General features: G+C 46.9%; 1 protein-coding gene and 1 pseudogene across 1 annotated transcript in view; both read right to left on the reverse strand.

The window, feature by feature from the left end:
* shank1 (SH3 and multiple ankyrin repeat domains 1) overlaps nucleotides 1-19904 on the reverse strand; it is a 41778-nt gene extending 21874 nt beyond the window's left edge. The window contains exons 1-14 of the mRNA XM_076170966.1: nucleotides 19605-19904; nucleotides 9366-9569; nucleotides 8953-9024; nucleotides 8701-8809; nucleotides 6453-6607; nucleotides 5993-6160; nucleotides 5135-5251; nucleotides 4615-4692; nucleotides 3726-3792; nucleotides 3360-3529; nucleotides 2663-2790; nucleotides 2330-2478; nucleotides 636-749; nucleotides 268-343 (exon numbers count right to left, since the gene is read on the reverse strand). Coding sequence (XP_076027081.1) covers nucleotides 268-343; nucleotides 636-749; nucleotides 2330-2478; nucleotides 2663-2790; nucleotides 3360-3529; nucleotides 3726-3792; nucleotides 4615-4692; nucleotides 5135-5251; nucleotides 5993-6160; nucleotides 6453-6607; nucleotides 8701-8809; nucleotides 8953-9024; nucleotides 9366-9569; nucleotides 19605-19904 — 1907 coding nt within the window. The remainder of the gene's footprint in view (nucleotides 1-267; nucleotides 344-635; nucleotides 750-2329; nucleotides 2479-2662; nucleotides 2791-3359; nucleotides 3530-3725; nucleotides 3793-4614; nucleotides 4693-5134; nucleotides 5252-5992; nucleotides 6161-6452; nucleotides 6608-8700; nucleotides 8810-8952; nucleotides 9025-9365; nucleotides 9570-19604) is intronic.
* Nucleotides 11435-14653, reverse strand: LOC143016540 (uncharacterized; annotated as a pseudogene).
* Nucleotides 19905-24380: the final 4476 nt, after the last annotated feature.

Here is a 24380-nt window from a genome sequence, read left to right on the forward strand (position 1 = left end):
CCGGATGTGAGTGAAGTAACAGTGAGGAGGATGTGGGCGTGGCTATAATCCTGAGGTTGTCAGTTAAGGGAGCAGTTTAGGGAACACAAAGAAGCCTTTTCACCCCTTTATTGAGTCAGTGACCGCCTGCAGGACACTGTCACATTCCCCGAGGCTCCGAGTATGTAAACGTGCAGAATACCAAAGGAAACTCAGCAGATGTGTGTATGTGTCAGATGTGTGTGTCCCAGTAGGGCAGTGAGGGCCTGCGGCGAGGCCAAACCTTACCTGGGGGCGTCGAAGCTGTCGTACGATCCCACAGTGTAATGACGGAACAGCCTCTTGGCTCGCTCTCCACGGCTCTCTGAAACACACATTCACACACACACACACACACACACACACACACACACACATCAGCACAGGTCCAATATGGCCAAGTCGTGTGTCCATGTTTCGCACATTTACAGATTTTGTGTTGTGATGATAGTTTATTGATTTTCAGGGGCTTTCAGGTTGGGCTCACATTTGAAGGGATATGAATAAAGGGTGACATGATGACTCACCTAACCTATAAACCTCTCATGTAATCAGGATATTACATCACCGCATTACTATGACATCATATGTGTGTGTGTGTGAGTGATTGCGCTCACCTGATCGGTTGTCTTGGCTTCGCAGCATCACTTCCTCCACACAGTCGGAGGGGAACCAGCCGGTGCGACCCCTGACCGTCCCCTCCCAGTAGCCGCCCTCGCCAACACTCAGCACTGCGTGGGGGTGGGGGCAGGAAGAAGTACAAGTGTCAGGAAGTAGCAGCCGTAAAACACACACCAACACACACAGCCACAGAATCCAATGAGCACGCACAACAAGACGACGACGACATTTACAGACAGAGAAGAGACACGGACGAACATGCAAACCTCCCACATACTCACCAAGACATACATACCTGGGGACACCTTAGACTCACTCACAAACACACACATATTCATACCTGCAGACATTGAATACAAACATATATAGGGGCCTTACACTCTTGTTAGGACAGGGACGTTTCACATACATACACACACATCTGCACACACTCGGCCTGGGCGCCAATGTGGCTCTGAGACCGATCACACCTAAACTTAACGTGAACCGCCTCTGCTGAGCCATTCATCGGGATTAGATTGGAAAACGTGTCAGAAATGTAGACGAGGGTTCGACTGCGGCTACAACTGATGATTTTAAGGTATCTAGGCAACCGGTTCAGTCGTGTGAAATGTTCCATAAACCTTGTAAACTTCAGCTGCCTGTATCAGAAGATTTCATAGGATTACAAAAATAATTAAAGTACCTAATCAATACATGCTGTACATAGTTTTGTTTTATTGTTTCACCTGCGGGCGTAACGTGGCGTTCCCCGCCCCCAGATCCTGCTTTCCTCTGTCTCAAGTGTCCAGTAGGAGTCACTGTTGCAGCAACAAGGACCAGCTTTCCACCCGTGGGCACAGATCATTAGTGTGCGTGTGTTTTGTGTGTAGGAAAGCAACATGCTGTGTAATATCTAAACCTCAAACATTTAACATAAAGATGAAGATAGACTGATAAACTGACTCATCTTTTAATAATTAATCATTTATCATTATTACTTATTATTTAAACCCCCTTACATATATGAACAAAGTGCTCTGCTCCTGCTTGAACCAGCAGCAGCTCCTTTGCTTTGGGTTTGTTGTTGTAGTTCTCAGTAGTTGCCATTGGATGTCACTAAAGAGTCTCTGAGGTGGATTGTTCCCTCAGTGTGTTCCACCTTTGTCATTGATGTTCTTTCACATTGCAGTGAACAACCTGACACAACCCTTACACCAGCATGTAGGTGCTTACAGGAGGTACCAGTCCACTAAATGGAATGCAGCCATTACATGACCTTAAATCTGAATTGATTGGTTCAGACAAGCGTGGGACTGCTGACTGCTGTGGCTGCCTGCTTGAGTCAAGTGGAGACTTCCCTTCATTTTTGGCATTGTTGTTAATGGAGCGAATGACCTTTGACCCCTCTGACAGACGAGAGCGTGAATGCGTCTGATCAGAGTCCAGACATGTGAACAGCAGGTGTAAAGTTAGAGGTTACGAACACTGACACTTTGGATTCATGTGGAAGACAAAATACAAAGAATGCTCCAAATCAACCACCCACCCACCCACCCACCCACCCAGCCACACACACACACACACACACACACACACACACACACACACACACACACACACACACACACACACACACACACACACACACACACACACACACACACACACACACACACACACACACACACACACACACACACACACACACCTTTGACCCTGTCTCCCTTGGTGAAGCCGATTTCTCGCTCTCCCTGTGCGGAGTGTGATCGAGTGGCCACAAAGACTCGTCCCGGAACGGCGCTGTAGAGGCGTCGCCGCTGGCCGGCTGACGGTGCAGACGTGGTGACAGTGGCGGGCCTGAACGGGAGCAGATCAGACAGAGTATGTGAGCTTTGAGAGAGTCCCTCCATCATGGGCTCTACCATACTTCTGTCTAACCAATCAAACGAAAACACGACCGCAGAAACCCAATGTTAGCTTTGATGAGTTATTTTTACAGCATTCCAGGACTCCCACTAGTAAAGCGCTGGTGTTCCCTCACCCTGGTCTCCTCTGACTCTGCCTGCTCCGGTCCTCCTTGCTGTCGACGACTCTCCCTCGGGACGGGGAGCGCGTCCTGGCTCCCCGGGGACTGCTGGAGCTCCGTAAGGTCCCTGTATGTTTGTAACCCTGCAGCAGGACGCAGAGAGGAAGAGAGTGTGTACTTCATATACGGTCCACATGTTTCCAGATGTCAGTGCTTAACTTGGAGAACTTCTAATCTAACATCACAGCATCTACATACAAGAATGGAACAACCCGAGGTTTACTTACAGGAATCCAAACCGGCAGAAGGTCAAACATAACCTCCCCTTCTTCAGCATTCTTCATTTTAGTTACGGCATTAAACCTCATTGTTATTCTGGCTGTGCTGCTTTGTTTTGTTCTTGCATAAAGTATAACTTCACTGTGTCATTTGATTGATTTTCCAGTCGTTACATTTGGGTTTGTACAGTACATTTACTGGATGACCTCTGAGCAGTCATCAATATTCATGCGCTGCTTGTCCTCACTAATCAATACACATTTGTGAATCTAAAACATTTTCTGTTTTTCGTAATGCATCTATAATGAGCTCAAGTAATTTCCTAAGAGGGTTTGTTAATATTCTAGTGAGTCTAATCATCTAATGTGTCCGTAGTCTGACACACACACACACAAAGACACACGCGCACATGCACAAGCACGCACGCACACACCTGCACAGAGACGATGTTGGTGCCCGGCGCGTTGGGCACAGCCATCCAGTCGGGCAGGTTCATGCTGCTGTCGCTGTTGGCCCGGAGGAAGGGGTGAGGGTGGGGGATGGCCAGGGTGCGGACGCTCTCCCGCCTCTGGGGGGCGTACTTTGGAGACTCCACAAAGGGAACTGGGAGGGGAGAGAGAGGAACAGTGTATGGTCATTACATCCTAATGGTGGATCTATAAACTGTATGTCTCTACAGCGCCTCCTACTGTTGAAGTCTGATTTGGGAAAACATGTTTGTGCCCCAAAATATCAAAAGGAGAATCACTTCATTCTCTCCTGCACACACACTGAAATATCCTACACCTCAGCAACTTACCCACATCTGCATCCCGGTGGTTTTTGATTATTTCTCCCAGCTCAAAGTGTCCAGACATCACAGCCACCTGACATAAAACACACACACACACACACACACACACACACACACACAATCAGTTTGGATGCAGCGATGTGAAAAAAGAACGCAGGCAAAAGCAAGTGTGTTTGAAAATGACAGAAATGTGCAAAACGTTGTAAGTTTGCATGTTATGGAAACCAGATGGGAGGAAGTCAGAATTCAGGGCCACAGTCTGCTGAGACGAATAAATACGTCAAAGCACAGACGCATGAAAGATGAAGAACAGAGAGCAGTATTAAATCATTGCTCTGTTTTCTTTTGACCTCAAATGAACTTTTCAGACTCTTATTGTTGGACGAGGGAAAGTTGAACACATAGTTACAACTCTTGCTTTCTGTGTGTGTGTGTGTGTGTGTGTGTGTGGCTTGTGACTCAGCTTGTGTGTGTGTCGCAGCTGTAATTGTATTTCTCCATAAATCGCGTTTCAGCAAAGTGCCAGCGCGTTCACTTGAGCAGATGTTTTTATGTCACTGCACAAACGCTTTGGACCTTATTTCCATTTACACAGGTCAACACACAATCCATCACATTTCTATGCTTTTCCCCCTTGTCACACACACACACACACACACACACACAGAAACAGATTGTCTCAGCTGGCGTCTCCTGCACTGACAGAGTTAATGTATCCAGATTAAAGGCTCATACACAATCTTGCCACATGGGACCTCTGTGTGCATTGCAGCACAATAATGGTTGAGAGTGAAATTAGGCGCCTGCACTTTCTGCTGCGTTAACTTAATAAGACACTAAAACATACAACCACCCAACACGCACAATTATCCACATCCAGGCTCTGCTCTGTCACCTGAAAGGGGGTCTGCCCGCTGTTATTCTTTGTGTCTTTACTCGCTCCCCTGTACAGAAGGATTCGTGCACAGCTTTCCTGCAAGAAAAAGTACCGGTTAATGATCGTTTATATCAAACTATCGATGATGTCATTCATGTTGACTGCTAATCAAAATTGTGTTCCCCGTGCTGATACACACATTTGTTTCACTGACTTTTTTTGCACATTTCTCCACAACAAAGACAATTCTATTCTCTTCAGTATTACAGAGCGGGTGGTCCAGTGATGAGTGTGTCAGCCACATGGGCATGAACACTGTGACCTTTGCCCTGTGTGTTTCTTTAGGTGGTTTCAGATCGTTGTCACCTCTCTATAGAAGCCATTGGAAAGTAGCCAGGCTGTAAAAACGACCTGACAGTGTAACACAGGCTTCTAATGTGCATGAAATCAGGTTTTTATGGTCCTGTGTTAACCAAATGTGCTGGTTTATGAGGCTTCTGACCTCTCTGATCTGACTTCCAAGAAATACTGCTTCTACCTTGTTGTATAAAGCACAGATGTGCAAGGCAGTGTTTCCAGAGGCATTCTGGGAGGAGGAGTCCGCCCCGTAGAAGAGGAGGTGCTCCAGGTGCTGGGAGTTTCCATTCTGACAGGCCTGAGGAGGAGGAGACCGTGATGAAGAAGAGAGATGGGAAGGGGGGGGCGGTGGAGAGAGAGAGAGAGAGAGAGAGAGAGAGAGAGAGAGAGAGAGGGTGAGGTAGAAGGTGAGAGTGAGACAATGACACCCAATTAATTGACACCAAAGGCAGAGGGTGAGAAAACTGCCAGAGAGCACAAGTGAGATCCTATAATAATCATCCTTATATAATAAGAGCCACACACACACACACACACACACACACACACACACACACACATATGCAAACCCATTACTTAACACTTTGGTTTGTGTCTATCATGGATGACACCACACTCACAGACAGTGTAAGATGGACACCACCAATGGCTGGAAGAGCAGGAGAGGCAGAGATGCTGATGGAGATGAGGCAGAGATGAAGAGGCCGGGACCTTTGTTGTGCCGTCTGAGGCTCTGAGGTGACGGGATGGGATGAAGGGTGAGAGGCGAACACAGATGAACACAGAGCAGAAGGATGAACACCAGGACGCAGGCGCATGTTTGTGTCACAATGTCTCAAACTAAACCAAGAGTTTGTTCCATTACGGCAATTGAAATTGAATTCAATTGCAGTGAATTATCTTGCATGCCTATATTCTCTGTAAGGGGATCAAACAAGCACACACACACACACACACACACACACACACACACACACAAACCGACACACACACACACACACACACACACACACACACACACACACACACACACACGTACCTGATGTGTCTCATCCCAGCCGTTCTCATCCCTGATGCCCAGCATGGTGCGGTGGTAGAGCAGTGTTTCGCAGCAGGAGGTGTCGCCCCCTGTCAGCACAGTGTGGTACAGCGGCGTCAGCCCCCGTCGGTCCTTGTAGTCCGGAGACGCACCCAGAGAGAGCAGGACCTGCAGGACAGAGAGACGGACCGCAACAATGAGTTTAAACGCCCACACACACACAGTGGACACTCCCACTATTCTACCTTGCTGCAGCACTGCCTTGCACACTGAGTGAAAATAAGTCATTTTAGACACTGTCTCTTTAAGCAAACCTTCCTAAAAAAAGGACTGTGAGACATAGAAGCTGGCTGAAAAGTTAAGCAGTCTGTTAAAGACATATCGTAAACATTCCAAAGCAAACATCCATCCAGTTTCCTCTCTTGTCAACTTGATGACTCGTGTGTGTGTGTGTGCATACCAGCAGGGCCGTGTGCCGGTGGCCTCGGACAGCCTTGTGTAGCGGCGTGAGTCCATCTTTGGCCCGGAAATCGATGTGAGCGCCTCCGTCCACCAGGACTCGGATGGACTCGCCTCCCCCCGGCTCACACTGCACCGCCAGTGACAGAGCTGTCTCTGGAGGACACACACACAGACATGGTGGACAGGGTTAGAATACACACTCGGAGCTGCAGATCAAGTGTTAGAGGCCGAGGGGAGGCGCAGAGTTTCACACATGAGCTTCAGATTGGCTCAGAGAATCTCTCGCCCAGGTCAACTGACTGGACCACTGTGGAATGTCTTCTACTTCTTCATCCGTTATGAAATGCCACATGACATAAAAGCGTCTGTCACAGATTCACCTGCTGGTGCTGATAGAGACGCGAGCTGCCGCCGGTACATCTGTTCTTTTATTAGACTTTGTGTAACAGAGGCATTGAGAGTTCGCCATTGACCCTGACATCACATCAAAGCTAAAAAGGGAAATGAAGAAAGCTATTTTGAAAATGAATGAAAACGCTGTGCCTCACCATTGTCATCCAAAGTTCTTCCATACTGTAACAAGGTGCACAAAGCCGTCAGTGACACAGGGAAGAATGGAAGCTGTTCAGACTAGAACAGGTGATGAGAACTTGGGGCAAACCGGCTTCCGTCAATATCGGGTAAGCGTAATTTCAGGGAATCTAAATGCTGTTGGTCTGATGTTGGCATGTCATGAAGACTTTGGGAACGTGTCACACTGTGCTCCTCCTGCCAGTGATGCAACAAAACTGCGCTGATGGGAAGCACAGTGAATACGGGAGCGTTTAGGTGTCTTGATAGAGGAGCTCAGCAGGAGTTTTGTGCTGGGATGGAGAAGGAGCGAGCCAGCAGAACAGAACCTCAACTCTCACATACTCACTGTTTCCCATATGTTGTGAGTGCTAAATGGGATCAATCAGAGCTCTCTGTTGCCCTCCTGTGTTCGTCACATGGAAGTGCGTTTGACACCCCGCGGTGACAGGCTGTGTTTTGTGTTTTGACACTTGCTGTCAGAGCTGCTGGAGTGACATGGAGCAATACGGCCAAACTGTAAACGCGCCGTCTGCTGCACACCGCCACCGTCACTTACGCCCCCCCGACCCTCTCTCTCTCTCCCCCCCCCCCCCCCCCTTCGCAGGCACCAGCAGGACCTGGAAAAAGGTCTCAAAATTATGAACCGCAACGGCTCAGATGACAGAGTGTGAGGTCAGCCTGCTGTACAGCCCAGGGCAGGACAGGAAGCAGGAGCTCGGTTGTTTCCCCTGATTACTGAACGCTCAGAGTTACAGGGGAGAGCCGGAAGACAAATTGCTGCCACGGCAACCATGGTGTCAATTTGAACTGAGGGCAGGAGCTACAGTAGGGGATGATTAGCCTCTCGGGGAAGGTTGAATGACAAACACGCTGCCATATGTTCACTAGTGTTATGACTCTGATCAGGGTCAAGGGCGCTATGAGCAATCGGAGCGACTCACTGGGTCACTTTGGTGATGGACGGATGTTTACTTGCTTGTATGTGATGAATTTAATCCAGCGTCCTACATATCCTGGTGACACAATAAGAAACTGTTACGTAACTTGATTGGGTCTCTATTTGCTGATGTTAAACCAGCTGTCTGACTTCTGAAAGCTCTCTGACTCTGACCTCTGCCCTGATGAAGAAGTAAAGAAAACTCTAACATCCTTCTTCCCCTGAGACGCCACCTCCAAAATCACTTTGCCATTCATCATTCCGTGTCAGAAACGTCTTCCTCGTACTCGTGCACGTACAAAGTGCTGTGGCTCAAATCCAAGCATCTCTTGCTCGCTGATTGATTTTTCACACTTGGGGTCCACCAGGCATCGTCACAGCCCTCTAAACTCCCTGAGCGCCTGAGTGAAGGAGCCTCACATCCTCAGGCAGGACTCTGGTGGCTCTCCAAATGTCTGGGATGAAGCAGGACAAAGTGGGCCAAAGGAGCTTTTCATCAACAGGCCGGCTGCTACTGGCAGTAACGTGCACAATGAACACAAGTTTACATAATCAGTGTGGTTTCTCAAAGCTATATGGAGACCTAGACCCTCATGTACCTTTAAAACCTTCTTGTTTCATCTGTACTCATTCATTTAGACTAGATTGTGTATCATTATATAGAGATATGAGATGTGTAGATATGGAATGAGTGAGTGAAGCTGAGAGGAGCGGACAGATGTTGGAGCCTCCTCACCACCCGTGTCAGAGTCCTGGTAGTTTGGATCGAGGCCCTTGTCTAAGAACTTTGCCATCTTGTCCACGGCGCTGGTTTGGATATAATCCATAAACTTCTTCAGGCTGGCCTGTTGAGAGAGAGAGAGCAGCTCCTGAGATGTGTGATGCCGTACACACACAGATTCTTACCCTTACACACCAGTGCACTCAATGTTTGAACATCCAGCACACACACCCACACGTGCATCTCTGCCAGGACGGCGCTCTGTACCTTGGTGTGCAGTTTGGCCAGCTGCTTCTCGTCCAGGTTGGTCTGTTTGTACACCCTGGTCTTGTATCGAAACTAAACCCCAGCAGAAGGAAAGAAAGGGAGAAAGGAGTTAATCCGAACACGGAGGGCCTTTGTCCTCAATTCTCTCAGCTTTTGGCCTAGATCCACAAAAAGACCTGCAGATTTATGGCACTGAGAAGTCTTTTCTGGTTAGCTACACAAACCTCCCCTTTTACTTCATTGAAGGCAATCAAAATGAGAGAAATGGCTGTATGAGAAGGTGTAACAATAACTTCAGGGAGGAAAGCAGCTGTAACGCACAAACATCTGATTATAGAGCTTAGCTGAGGTGGGATATACTGTATGACACTTATCAATTCCAGGCTTGCATGTAACTCAGACCACAGCCTTACCTCCAAATATGGCACGCCTTTCTCAAAGGATTGTGGGTACTCTCTGAGCAGCCTCTCCTCCTCCAGGAACTTGGCGTCGTGTCCATCGGTGGCGGGCTGGAACAGGCCGTAGTTCAGGACGTCCCGCAGAGACTCGTTCAGAGAGCAGAGCACCTGCTGCTTGGCTTTCCACACGGTGGCATCCGGGTTGAATCGCAGGCATTTCTGCAGGAAGAGAACCAAGCGGGCACAGCTCAGCTTCCTGTCACGCCTACATCCAAGTCCACATCTGTTTATTCACATCCACATTGCAGTTGTTGACGAATCTGTAATTCCAGCTGTCCTGCTGCAGCGTCACACACTTGTCCCCCTGTCATTCTCACCAGGATAAACTGCAGCTGTTTCCTATTGTTTCCTGCTACACACACCAGCCTGCACCTGAACTGTTACATTTACTGTGATGTCAGAGCTGCTGGTGGCTGGGAAGATAACTCCAATATTTAATAAAGAGCAGAGAGTAGATCTAAGTAGTCTTCAGTTCTTTTAATGTAGGGAGAAACACCAGAAAGCCTCTTTCATCTCAGCTCACTGCAGCACACACAGGCTGTTCCCCTCTGAGCCAGCAGGGGGAGACAGCTTGAGGGTGAAACTGGTGACTCCCTGGCCCCACTTAGCGTCTCTCTCTCTCTCTCTCTCTCTCTCTCTCTCTCTCTCTCTCTCTCTCTCTCTCTCTCTCTCTCTCTCTCTCTCTCTCTCTCTCTCTCTCTCTCTCTCTCTCTCTCTCTCTCTCTCTCTTCTCTCTCTCTCTCTCTTCTCTCTCTCTCTCTCTCTCTCTCTCTCTCTCTCTCTCTGACCTTGAGGCAGAGCAGCAGCAGCACATTGGCCCATGCAGAGTGCAGCTGGATGGATCTCTGCCTCTTGCTGCATTACTGCATGGTCGCTCTTCTAGCCAACGCTGAGCAGAAACATTGCTCATTGTCACTCCTTCTTAATCTCTTCACACACAATCCAATTGTTCTCCATCTGTGTGCTTGCTTGCTTGCGATATGGGCAGTGTGTGTGTGTGTGTGTGTGTGTGTGTGTGTGTGTGTGTGTGTGTGTGTGTGTGTGTGTGTGTGTGCCACAGAGATAAACCCGGCACAGGGTTTTGTGCAGAGGTGTAACATACCATTTTCTCCCTCTATTTTATTCAGTTTCTCCGTTAGCGCACAGCCAACCCAGTCGCCATGGAAACCAGGTTCATTAGTGGAGCAAGCAGCTTGTTGCCATAGCGACATTCCTGTGTTCCCTTGGAGATGGGGTAGTTGGAGAGTGTGCTTGTGTGTGTGGATGTCCGTCAGCCTGCTTTAACAATCATGTGTGTGTGTGTGTGCGTGTGTGTGTGTGTGTGTGTGTGGATGCAGCTGTGTCCATCATGCAAGTGTGTGTTACAGCATGGTGAGTGACAGTGTTGGAGCAAACAGACAAGGAGAGGTCTGTAACAAGGTGCACACACACACACACACACACACACACAAATATTCCCTCATAGTCCCATCAAAGGATGCGGGCGATCACATTGAGACTGAAATGAGTTTTCAGTCACAGTGAAGGTGACCCGTTCGGTTCTACCCCCCAAAAAAAACTTCCCACAATCCACCTGGCCAAATGTGGAACTGATGAACGTGCTGATCGTCATGGATAATTGGAATTAACTCTCAGAAGCTTTAGAGACCTCTTATTCAGGCAGCCAACTGGCTCATTGATCGTTACTCTTCCAGGAATATGATTGATTCCCTGCTTCGACCCAGCCAACCAATTAGGCCTCGTCACAGACTCCACTTCCTTATCAGGGCTCAGCCGCTGATTGGCCCGGTATCAGACACACTCTCTCTCACACACACACGGTAGTTAGCAGTGTGAGTCAACTCCGTCGTCTCTCACACTGGGCGTGCTAAAAATCACAACCATTACGAGTCACGCAGCAGGTCAACAATCATGCTTGTGCGAACGCAAACTTTACCACACGACTAGCTGCAATTAAATCAATACAATAAGACAAAGCAGGAGAATATTCTGATGAGTGATGGAGAAAGAGCGGTGGGAATCATTTACGAGGTGCTTGGCGAGCTGCAGGGGCACAGAGGCTCACATCAACGCGGCTATCAGGGACACCAGGGATTCATATTCATATTTGTGTTCTCGGGTCAAACATGCGACGCTGCTTCATCTCTCTGCTTCCATACGTTCCCTCGCACATTAAGGTTTCCTGTCTGCTTTTGGTTTTGTCATTATGCAAGCTAAAACATTTTTTGTCTTGCTTCCTGGAGCTGCGATCACACTTTCCCACTCACACACACCCACTCACTTCGTCCATGCTGCTCTTCATCTTCACCTTCCCCTGCTTATCTCTATCTTCCTCTCTCTCTTCCTTTCGCTCTCCCTCTCTCCTTTTCTGCAGGCCAAGTGCAGGGGGACTCAAAGCCTTTAATGAGATCTACAGGGAAATAACCCCCCACCACACACACACACACACACACACACACACACACACACACACACACACACACACACACACACACACACACACACACACACACACACACACACTGCCCATATCCTTTAAACCAACTTCTCTCACTCTATCTTCCTCTTAACCACTCAAGCCTCCATCCTTCTCATTCCGCTATAAGACTATATTCTTTTTCCATTCCCGTGGTCCTCGCCCGCCGCGTTGGCTTTCTCACGCCTCCCGTCTGTCTAACGCTCTCCCACGTGTCGCTCCCTCTCACATTTCCCTCTCCATTACCTCACTTCCTCTGCTCACCTTCAGGTTGCAGGCGTGCATGGACATATCTGGACCAGACTGTGTGTTCGTGTACATGTGTGTGTGTCATTCTGCATGTTTGCCTGAGGGCTGCAGCTTAAACTGCACCATTTGCAGGATTTACTTCCAGAGAAAGAGCAGAGAAAACTCATTTGTGTCACGCTGTTTGATGCGCGCGGCGAGTAAATGCCAGCTTGACTGGATGTGACTGAGCTTATTCCACAGTGGAATAAATGTGCATACAAAAGTGCTTCAACCTCGACCCCCTGCTGACACGCCGTCGTTTCAATAATTTTGTGATACACCGATCTGATTGACCCCGCTGTGCACACAAACGAGTAAGTGGACCAGTTCCTCCTTCATCAACGCGGCTGGAGCAGATCTCGTGTTATGCCATTTGGAGAGAGAGAGAGAGAGAGAGAGAGAGAGAGAGAGAGAGCGAGAGAGAGAGAGAGAGAGAGAGAGAGAGAGAGAGAGAGAGAGAGAGAGAGAGAAAGGGAGTGAGGGAGAGAGGGAGAGAGGGAGGGAGAGAGGGAGGGAGAGAGATGGAGAGAAAGAGACAGAGAGGGAGTGAGATGACGAGAGAGGGAGGGAGAGAGAGAGAGCAGAGAAAAAGCAGTGCAAGAACAAATCATTTTCTTAATTAAAAATAAGAAAATTAATGCTGATTTTGACACTCGAGTATCAAACTCAATCATAGAGGAGCAGACGCCTCTGAATTACTGATGCGTTTTGATTGCGATTACTTGATAATACATTAATAATTAAACTAGTTCAAATGGAACATTTAGGGGTTTTAATGTCGTATTTTGGGCCAAAATAAGATTTTGATAAAATATAACTCTCGAGGTTTTATACACACTGAGAATGGAGAACAGGTCAGCTGGACGATGATGAGTGTTCAGATGAAATGTGTTCATGTGTATCATGGAGCTAAAACAAAGCTAACCAGCTGTCGGAGTTCACCAGACACAAATAGTTTTATGTAATACTAAATCATATAATCTCAAACCATCTTCTGATCCTTCGTCCTACTTGAGCACTTGCAGTATTTGCCTCGCTTTCAGGAAATTGTAGTCCTTCTTTCTCCGTCTCTTCTTTGTCAGCCTTTCCCAGGCTTTATACCGACTCAGCTGTTGCCTTCAGGCGGCCTGCAGCACGTTCAAGCCGCGTGTTCCTCCTCTAGCTTAGCCCGTGCTGACGAGGCTCGTGAAGCTGTCGATGCATGACTCCTTTGAGATCTACTTAGATGGGTGTGTCTGCTGTGGTGGGAACCAACCTGCAAAACTGTCCATTGATCTATCAGTATCTAGTGGGTCGTATTCGATGCAGCCCTTAGCTGCGTTCATGAGCTCTCTTCTTGGTGCCTCTTCCTGTGTGAACCAGTTCAGAATACTCAGACAGAGGGTTTGCAACTTCATTGTTGAGATGAATAAACACATCTGGAGCAACAATTTTTCAAATCTTGATCATAAACATCTCTATTTACATAATTTTACCTTTTGGAGTTCCTAAATTACGTTTCATCAACGCTCTTTGAAAAAATAAACTCTTTTTATAAATGCAAATCAATTATTTTTTTTGTAACTTTAAGGCAATTTTTGTTTGAAACGATTGTATGTTGTGATTAAAACAGTCATCATCCAGGTTAGCCATAAGCCCCAGCCCTTTTTGCACTGACCAATCACAAAGAAGTAGGTCCTTCAGTCGAATGCACTGAAGACTTTGAATCAGCTGTTTCCAGTGTAGCTTCTGGTGTTTGGGTGGAGGTGGGCTGAAGATCGTGGAAAGGGGCAGCATCACAGAAGACTGTGCATGAGGTCTGCATCCGGCGGATCATCATAGAGGAGAGAATTATTCCCACCAGCACCAGTATGAACAGAGTAAAGACTGCGGCCAGCAGGATGTCAGTGGCCAGCAGAACAGAGTGCGAGATGATCGGGAAACAGGGCTTAGAGTAAACCAACACCTGCCTCATGCTGTGACACTTCTTCTCCTCCTGCTGCTCCAACTGGTTGCACAAACAGGAATCCGGGATGTTTCCTTCCCAATCCTCAGAGCTGAACAGACCGCAGCAGTTACACGTTTGCTGCAGTAATTCAGCCATATTCTTGATGTCTGATGGAGCCTCGTTCAGAGGAAGAACGCTGCGTAAGCGCTCCTCCAAAATATTCTGCAGCTGGGGACGAATAATAGCAGCAGGAAATCCGACTCTGAGCATCACCAGGCTTCCAATGATCATCCACACCAGGAACACCACCAGAGCCCGCTTGCTCCTCAAATGGGCCCCGTAGGCCCCCAGGATGGCAATCAACGTGGTCAAGCAGCCAAAGACGTAGAGGACGGCAATACTGGTGGTCAGACCTTCGATACTGTATCCTCCGTAAGCGCTGGTGACCACCTGTGACAGCAGGGCCAACGCGACTATGACTCCGCCCACAACGGCAAACAAGATGGTGAACATGGAGAAGAGCCGCGTGAGGAGGAAGTCCGTTTGATTCATGATCAAGGACATCAAGAAACACGCAGAGGAAAGAGAGAGAGAGAGAGAGAAGGAGGAGGTCCGACTCACTGAAGCAGCACTTTTTGAGTAACCCTGGCAACGATGAGACTACGAAACGTTCCTTTACATTGTTTAATTAGTAAACACAAAATTAAGTCGCTTCCCGCGTCGTGTCGAGCTTCAAAACCTTAAGACTCCAGACTAACTACTTAAATAAATGAGATAGGCGGTGTCAAACTAACAAGGTGACATCATCCAAAAAAAGGGTTACGGCGATGATGTCACATTTATATAATACATAAACACGCTAAATGGAATTGTCTCAATATTCTGCGAAACATTAAGCTGCTGTGCAACTGAGCCCAAGACCTTCAGCAGACACAACACACACATATACACACACGCACAAGCACACTCACACAAACACACACACAAACAACTACTGTGTGCGCCAACTGGATGCCATAGCAACCACAGCTTTCGCTCTTCCGTGGCATGAGCCAAAGATAAAGTACATTGAGCTGAATTCTCCTCAAATAATGACAACTGCTTAAGCGTATGAAGTCCAGATTTGTTCTTTTGTAGCATCGTCCAGAAATCCCTCTTAACCAGCAGCCAGACAGGTGATACACACACTCTCATTCTTTATGTCAGCGCAGGATCAGTGTGTGTCTGAAATAGGCTGGAGTGGGAGGAAAGGTAGATTCCACTGGGCAGAGGCAGGAGGCATCACCAGATGTTTGGATGTTGGAGGAGAGAAGAACCCAACACGTGGTTTGCCTTTTTGCTAAGAACTCTACTTCCCCTTTCCTGCTGATGGATCTGATCTACCATGTCCAGATCTGAACCCTGTCAGTGGGAGATCTTCTCCTATGTTCTCCAAGTTTGTGTGGTTTCACTCCTGGCTTTAAAAATGATTTAAATCAGTCAAATAAGCCATAAATGAGAACAACACAGGGGTTGCCAGGTTGTGAGCAATCCCTGTGTGAGATAAACATTCATCTACAGCTTGAAACTTTGGCTTAAACACTGATTTGAAGATGCTGTAGATTAGGTACTCATACATACACACATTACACCCACACACACCTACATCAAACCCATTGCCTGCCTTTAGCTATTTATTCTCTTGAATGTTTGTGTAATTACCTGTTTTACTACACATAAACCATTTTTCACTCCTTCTTGTATGATGATATGTAATTACACGTTTGCTCTCATTTTTAAAAGCCTTTGCAGAGACGCGGGTGGCAGAAGAGCCGGAGCTGGAAGCCTTAAACACATTACAACCTGCCACATTCTGTGCAACAACGTATCTGACATACACAACCGCACACTTGGAGGAGGTATTACAAACTGAGAAGTGTCATTAGTATGAAAAGGTCGTGAAGGCTTGTGTGTGTCTCGGGACGACCAAAGTCACACTGGCAGATAATAAACTGATCTCTGAAGCATTATTATGTGATGTGGGCAATCAATTAATTAAGGAATTAATCATCCACTAATAGAGCCATTAGTCTGAACTAGACCATATCAGAAAGTGGTGCCACTGACTAAATGACACGACTAGTATGTTTGTGTGTGTGTGTGTGTGTGTGTGTGTGTGTGTGTGTGTGTGTGTGTATGTGGGTCAGTCCAAATCTGCCTCCGTCGATTCATTCCATCTGCGTTTCTGCGCCGCCGTTCCTCCCTCGTCTCATTACAACACAATTAACGAGCAGTTTACGGGTTTATTGAGGGTGAATTAGCTGACACAGAGAAGAGACCTGATGTGCCGGGGGTCTAACGGGGACGTTACCCCGACGACGAGTGAGAGAGTGAGAGAGAGAGGGGGGGGGGGAGGAAGAGGAGGAGGAGAGAGGATGACCCTGAGGGAGGAGGAAAAGTGGAAGCAGTTTAAAAAGGAGGCAGGACGGTGAATGAAAAATGACACGAGAAGGGCGAGTGAGGACAGCAGAGAGAGAGAGAGAGACAGAGAGAGAGAGAGTGAGTGTGTGTAACTGAGTAAATGTCAGAAAGATGGTGGGCTATAACTCTCATCACCCTGGAGAGTGTGCATGTGTGCGTGTGTGTGTGTGTGGTGTGTGTGTGTGTGTGTGTGTGTGTGTGTGTGTGTGTGTGTGTGTGTGTGTGTGTGTGCGCGCGCACAGAGAGGACGTCTTGGCAGAAAGTGTAAGGTCAGGTTTGATTTTTCATTTTATGTGTTCATTTTATGTGTGTGTGTGTGTGTGTGTGTGTGTGTGTGTGTGTGTGTGTGTGTGTGTGTGTGTGTGTGTGTGTGTGTGTGTGTGTGTGTGTGTGTGTGTGTGTGTGTGTGTGTGTGTGCGCGCGCACAGAGAGGACGTCTTGGCAGAAAGTGTAAGGTCAGGTTTGATTTTTCATTTTATGTGTTCATTTTATGTGTGTGTGTGTGTGTGTGTGTGTGTGTGTGTGTGTGTGTGTGTGTGTGTGTGTGATGTATCGGGCTGCTCTTGGCCTTTTTTACTGTGAATTATCTAGAATGTCGAGTCTGTGACGTCCACATTTGTCACCCAATAAATCATCAATAATCAATACAGAGCAGCCTTGCAGAGTCCAGAGTTACAGAGCTCGTCACACAATGAGGCGCCTTTAGTTCTCAACCTTTAAGTCATAGAAACCTCGTAAACAAATGTAAGGAAAACAACAACAAAAAGAGTTACAGACTGAGTTGATTCCTTTAAATTTGCATGTTTTGTTCCTCAATTTCTTTGAAACTCACTTGCTGAAGCCCCACTGTGCACACTGAGTGAAAACAAGCCATTATTTGAAGAGTTCTGATTGGCCAGCTGCAGTGTGGACAGTTTAATTGCTCCTCCAGACAAGTTTGACGACGTTCAACAGAAACTCTCCACTATGTTACAACATAACAAATAAGGCAACAAATTCACAACTCTGCTTCTCGTCAAAGTTGGATTCTTTGTTGCTAATCTATTTAGCATTGCGTTTTTATTGATTTTGTAGTACTTTTATAATAAAGTAAATCAGAACATCAATGTTAAAGCGCTGTTATACTGCAGTTCAGCATTTCACCACTTGAGGTGCAGAAGAGTCAGTGTCATGGTGACGCTGCTCTGGCGCTTTGAAAGCCATTATTTGCTTTGAGTGAGAATGAATCGGGACGCAGCTGGAGCCATTTTGACTGAATGGGGGGGTTTTGGGCTCAGTGGTGTGATTACTGTGACAGTGTGGCTCTCTGACACAGACTTAACGCTGCACAAAGTTTATATTTATGTATTTATAAAATGTAAATCTGCTGAGGATCAACAAGTTGTTTACTGGCAGCGTCAACGATCTGTTTAATCCATTTGTCTTTGTCTCTGTCTGTTTCAATCTGCAGCCATCTGAGCTCCGTCTGTCTCCATTTATCTACCTTCACCTCTCTCTCTCTCTCTCTCTCTCTCTCTCTCTCTATTTCTTGCTCTTCCTCTGATCCGCTCCACCTCCGTCTCTCTCCCTCTTTCTGCCTTTCTTTGTATTTCTGTTCCACCTCCACCTCCCTCTGCCTCGTTCTATTTCTCTCTTCCTCTGTCCCAAACGTGAATTCATCATCTTCTGCTTTTGCGTCAGAAGAATTCGGCTAACGTTCCCCCCGGCAACCCATTTAGATAAATTTTTGAAATTAAACTTTGATGCAGATTTGTTGGAATAAATTGGGACAGTTGAAATATTTATGTTTGGATTATGAAAACCCGTCTACACACACACACACACACACACACACACACACACACACACACAAACTGCTGAAAACACCCATGCACAGATCAATAATAAATCACACAGCAGTAAGAGGGAGGAAAAGATATGGAGATATTCATAGTTCATTGGGACGAACAATGGTAAATATAAATAAAGTATGGACTCGCTTTCTCTCTCTCACACACAGATACACACACACACACACACATGTATTCAATTTACAGCTTTTTTTCTAGTCTGTGTGTGTGACTGCATCACGCGGTCTGACAGAGAGAAAAGAGGGGATGCTGCTGGTGTGTGTGTGAGAGAGAGAGAGAGAGAGAGAGAGAGAGAGAGAGAGAGAGAGAGAGAGAGAGAATTTCAGCTTTAATCTGCCTGTGAGCAAAGATTCTCTCTCTCTCTCCATCTCTCTTTGTCGCATCATCTAGATCCTCTCCTTTTTCTGCTCCCTTCCCTGTGTGTGTGTGTGTGTGTTTGTGTTTGTGTGTGTGTGTGTGTGTGTGTGTGTGTGTGTCTGTGTGTGTGTGTGTGTGTGTCTGTGTGTGTGTGTGTGTGTGTGTGTGTGTCTGAACTGTGTGATCGTTCTCTCCAACGCTATTTCTCCTCCGGTAAGCTGGGTCACCTTCAGAGTCTACGTCTCTCTCCCAGATCAGTCGCTTTGCTGACCAGGGCTGTACCACTTTGTTGCTGTGAGACAGTTATGTGTGTGTGTGTGTGTGTGTTTGTGTGAGCGAGAGCGAGAGATGGGGGGGGGGACTGGCAGAGACAAAGAGTGAGATAGAGAGAAAACCTAATTGAGGTAATACATCCATTCCTAGGAGACTTGCAGTGTTTCTGGAGCACAGTGTGTGTGTGTGTGTGTGTGTGTCACACACTGTAGCACATTCTCTCAGCGTCTATAACTCTGGTTTGCCACAAAAGACACACACATCTTAATAACACACTGTCAGAACACAATCGTGTGTGTCTGTGTGTGTGTGTGTTACTAAAGTAAACTACACACACATCATTGTTGAGAATGACAGTCTATCCTTTTCAGCAGCACTCTGATTTGTATAAAAAGCAGGAAGCTTTTATTCGTTCTGTGTTAAACTTAATCATTAAAAACCTGTTTAAGTAGACCTGACTGTGTGACTGTGTGACTGTGTGTGTGTGTGTGTGTGTGTGTGTGAAGTTAACTTTTCAGGGATGGCTGCCATGATGTTGGCAGGTTCTGTGGGCGTTCACTGACCGTTTGCTTTATGTCTGGGATGCCGATGCGAAAAACCATCATGGCGATGTGGGCGTCCTCAGATGGCACTGAGTTGGCGCTTCGCTCCTTCAGCCTCCTCTGCTGCTGCTGCTGAATCTGATTGGCTGGCTGTTGGTGCGTGGGTCCGGGATTGGACGAGTAGGGGTTCGCGGTGTGCCCGGGGTTTCCTGTACGATTCTGTCTGTCGGCGTTGGTTCGTGCAGCCATCTTGGCGGGCTGCCTGTGTCCCTCTCCCCTGACCCCTCGCGACATGCCCCCCCGTCTGACCTCCTCAACCATCTCCTCGTCCCCATCTTCCTCCTCCCCTTCCAGCTCACCATTCTCCTCCTCCCCGTCCTCTTCCTCCTCCATTTCCTCCTCCTCCTCTTCCTCCTCCTCCTCCTCGTCCTCGGCCCCTGGATAGAGACGACGATTGTTTCCCAGCATCCTTTGTTGCTCCTCGTCACTGGAGAGGGGGCTGAACGGCATCGTCATGACGACAGGGAGGGTGCCATCAGAGGCAACGGCATCATTCCTGGAGAGACACTGCAAAAGAAGAGGAGAGGACGACGTCAGAACAAACCAAGAGGAACAAAACCGCAGGATGACTTCATGAAGAGTCGTGTTTGTTTGCTGCTCATGACCACGACTTCATCTCGCAAAGCCCCTGTCTCTATGGGAACAGACACATTCTGACCAGCGTATGATGACACATTTTTAACAATCAGCTTCTGCATACATGGTGTGTGAGTCTGAGTCCAGACAGTCGCACTTACAGTAACTGCTGCTCCATTTGACACAAAACACAGAAACCTTCCTCCATATTTCAGCTCTGAGCTCTGGTTTGAAGTTGATGTGCAGAGTACCTAAGTGGTACTACAGGAGGAGATGATGAAGATGAGTATTATGTGTATAGCTTCAAACTCTCAGCACTTATGCCTGTCTCCGTTAGTGTCTGATGTCACTGTTGCGTTTCCAAAACTGGATGTTTTAACCTTTTTTTAAGCTTAAGTGCTATCAAATCTCCAATTCAAGACGGGTAAATGAACGAGGGATCAACGGAACAAAGTGATACTTTATTCATTCATTCATTCCAAATTCCCCATTCTGAAACAATAATCGTCTCACTAATTAAACAGCCTGTTGTTCTTTGTCTCACTCCGAATGAGATTAACCTCAAAGAGCTTGCAGAAGTATGGAGCTGGAATTTCTTTATTTGTATTCTCAGTGAATTAACTAGGGGACAAAATAAAGCACAGAAAGAGACTAAATAACTAAGCAGAGGATCACACACACAGGCAAGAGCACACACACACACACACACACACACACACACACACCCACAGCCTGCAAGCTACAAACCAGGGAGCTACATTTCCACGAGTGTTAATCTGGAGGTTCAAGATACTGATTTTGGTGCACATTCATGTTCAGCACCTCGATATGAAGGACAGCTCCTCAAAACAACCAAACAGTGAGAAGCAGTGATGTCATCGGGAAAGAACAAACTGCAGCATGAAATCATTCCACATGCAAATAATCCTGAATGGAAAAATCTATTTCATGTTGCTATTTCCTGCTTTCGCCTCAGATGAATATCACACACGGAATAATGAAGCAACTTTAAATTGTAAATGGGGCCTCTGTGTGTGTGTGTGTGTGTGTGTGTGTGTGTGGCAGCTGAGACACTCGGTGTTGCAAAGGGAGAAAGTGTGTCAGGCCGTTGAGCATGAAGCGGGGCCTCTCGGGGGCCACAGCTGAAACTAGCTGCTGTCCGGCAGCGCAAACAGATGAAAGCAATGGAAAGGAGAGCAGGAGGAAAGACGAGAGGAGGAAGAGAAAAAAGGGAGCAGGAGTGAGATAAGGCTTCACGACGCACTGAAGTTTGAGAAAAGAGATGGGAAAAAGAGGTGAAGGTCTAATCCTTCAACTCCTCACTTTAAGTCTCAACACAGAGCTCAACGTCAGGACATGATTCTCGATCTAAAGAATAAATCTTCCCTCACACACCCACACACACTCACACACACAGTCTGACACTTCAAACTCTTTTCAGGGCGATTAGCAGCCAAACTTCTGTTCTGATGAACGAGGAAAGAAGCGAACGGCAGATGAGTGTGCAGCAAACTGTAGCTGCTTAACAGACACAGACACCCAAGCTGGGACACCCGGACTGTGACACCCAAGCTGTAAAAATGTGACACCTGGACTGTGACTCCCGGACTGTGACTCCCCGACTGTTACTCCCAGGCATTTTTAAGTTTTTAATGGAATTAAAGAAGTACTGACTGGGTCCTCGACATGGTGCATTTTAAATGATGAACAAAACATTGGGATGAATGGAAAAGATGACAAAAACAAGACGGGTGAAAGGAGAGAGAGAGAGAGAGAGAGAGAGAGAGAGAGAGCAAGAGAAAGGACCAGAAGAATGAATAAAGGGAGGTGGAGGAGGGGGAATGAGAGAAAGGGAGCGAGCTTGGCGTCGCCTTGTCAAAAAGCTGACCAACCAGAGAGCGCGGCACCTTAAGGAGATACGATAATACATGGAAGGGAACAATCCAATATGCATGGTGCTGAGTAAGCAAAGATAAGGGAAACCAGGGGGGAGGGAAGATGAGAGGAAGGAAGGAGGAAGGCGAGGAAGGGTGAGATTGGAGCGAAAAGGCAACAGCAAGCAGAGACAAAGGAGTGAAGGAAGGGTAGGAGAGAAGGAAAGCAAAAGAGCGTTGAGGGGGAGAAGTGATGAAAGGAGTTGAAAGTGAGAGGCGGCTGTGAGCGTAGAGAGGAAGCAGGGAGGAAGCAGAGAGGACACGTTAGAGGAAGGAGCTTTGGTGTTTCCTCGTCTTTATCACCACTACAGGGACAATGAAGCCCTGAGGGGAAGTTTCGCATTCTGACGCGTTGAAAGCTGACGAGGTAACATCCACGTATTTCCCTGTAACGTGCGTATGTGAAGATCGCCGCGACAACAGACTAAATCTAAAAAGGAAGAAGAACATGAATCACCACCGCTGAAGCTGGAATGAGTCGGGACAATGAGGAAATTACGAGACAGAAAAGTGATAATCGCCTCCCGAGAGGAAAGTCATGACTCACATGTGAAGAGACCTCGATAATGAAAGCTGTGCGTGTGATTCAGGGTGTGTGTGTGTGTGTCTCTGTGTGTGTGTGTGTCTGTGAGATAAGGTCACTCAAGTGCTAATAATCATCCCACCCTCACTTTCAGGTCACCTCGTTAATTCTCACACGACCGATTAATCGTTTAATAATCGATTAATCGGTAGTTGTATGTGTGTATTTTCCATTGCAGAGTCTGTTTCTTGGAATTTTCTATTCTTTTTATCCAGCAGTAGTGTGTGTTGTCCTGTGTGCTCCTGTGGCGAGGTCGCACTGTTTCACATGAAGGAAATTGAACCTTTTGGCCACGTTGACACACAAACATTATGTCAACATTTTTATGTGAAATCTTCTCAAACATTTGAGCCTTTTCTCCACACTGCCTGAGTCTTCCTCTTCTTCTTTGTTGTTTGATTGTTTGCTTATACTGACAATCGGTTACAGTACATTATATTTGTAACACATTTCTAATCGATTAATCGTGTCTCTTTGGACATGCAGAAAGTCGAAACGAGTCAATCGATGCTGTACATAAGACATAAAAATACAGTTTGTACATCACTGTTTTCCCTCCCATGATGCCGTTCAGTGACCTACAGGACGAGGATGAGAGCACGCTGATTACATGTGTGAGCGCACAGAGAGGCCACCATCCTGATAATACAGTGCAAGCCAGAGAGGCTGTGTGTGTGTGTGTGTGTGTGTGTGTGTGTGTGTGTGTGTGATCCAAACGACTTGTTGGTGAAGTGCATTCTGGTCTATGAGGCCAGGGACAGTGCCAAATGGGCATGTGGGGGTGGGGAGGGGGGAGGGGGGAGGCACTAGGGGGGTCGTACTTGTAGCTGTCAGAACCAATTGTCCCATACACAGTAATGTGTGTGTGAGCATCAAGCACACAAAAATCTAATTTACCAAAACTAATGCACATTATAAAGAGTAATTATATTTTGTTATGGTTATAATGTCATAAATTGCTAAACTCGTGTGTGTGTGTGTGTGTGTGTGTGTGTGTGTGTGTGTGTGTGTGTGTGTGTGTGTGTGTGTGTGTGTGTGTGTTTGGGGCGTACAAGCTGTTGTTTAATTCTGGCAATAATAAACAGATTGCTTAAGGATCATCTAGACAAATACAAAGAGAGTTAATGTGCATCAGGGAATGAAAATGCAAATGAACATCCAGCCTCCACATATGTGTGTGTGTGTGTGTGTGTGTGGGGGGGGGGGGGGGGGGTACACGTCAATCAGTGTCTCATGTTGATTATTGATTCTAAGTGACTGATTTTGAGCAACTAAAGTCCTGTCTAAACATTTCTGTGGGCAAATTACAAATGGAAATGTTAGAGTGTTTCCTTAATGTCAATATCATTTCCTATCCCGCATCCTATCACAGCTGCACTGTAATGAGATGAGTAAAACCTGAACCTCCAACATGCCCTCGGGCTCCCAACAAGGGAGGAAACAGGTGGCGAGCAGGTTGGTTTAACACGGAAACATACGAGTCAGAAGTGTGAAGATATGCATAGGTGCAGCGAAGCGACATGAGTCAGATAATACAGTTAATCATTTATGTTTTTAATCATTAATCCATCTGAAGATCACGGGAAGAAGTAGGTGGAGGAATGAACGTTTAAGGGGACGCACTCGAATATTAGTCATTTGTGG

The sequence above is a fragment of the Genypterus blacodes genome, unplaced genomic scaffold, assembly GCF_046128005.1.
Source record: "Genypterus blacodes isolate CSIRO-AG114 ecotype Tasmania unplaced genomic scaffold, CSIRO-AGI_Gbla_v1 ptg000234l_1, whole genome shotgun sequence".
NCBI lineage: Eukaryota > Metazoa > Chordata > Actinopteri > Ophidiiformes > Ophidiidae > Genypterus > Genypterus blacodes.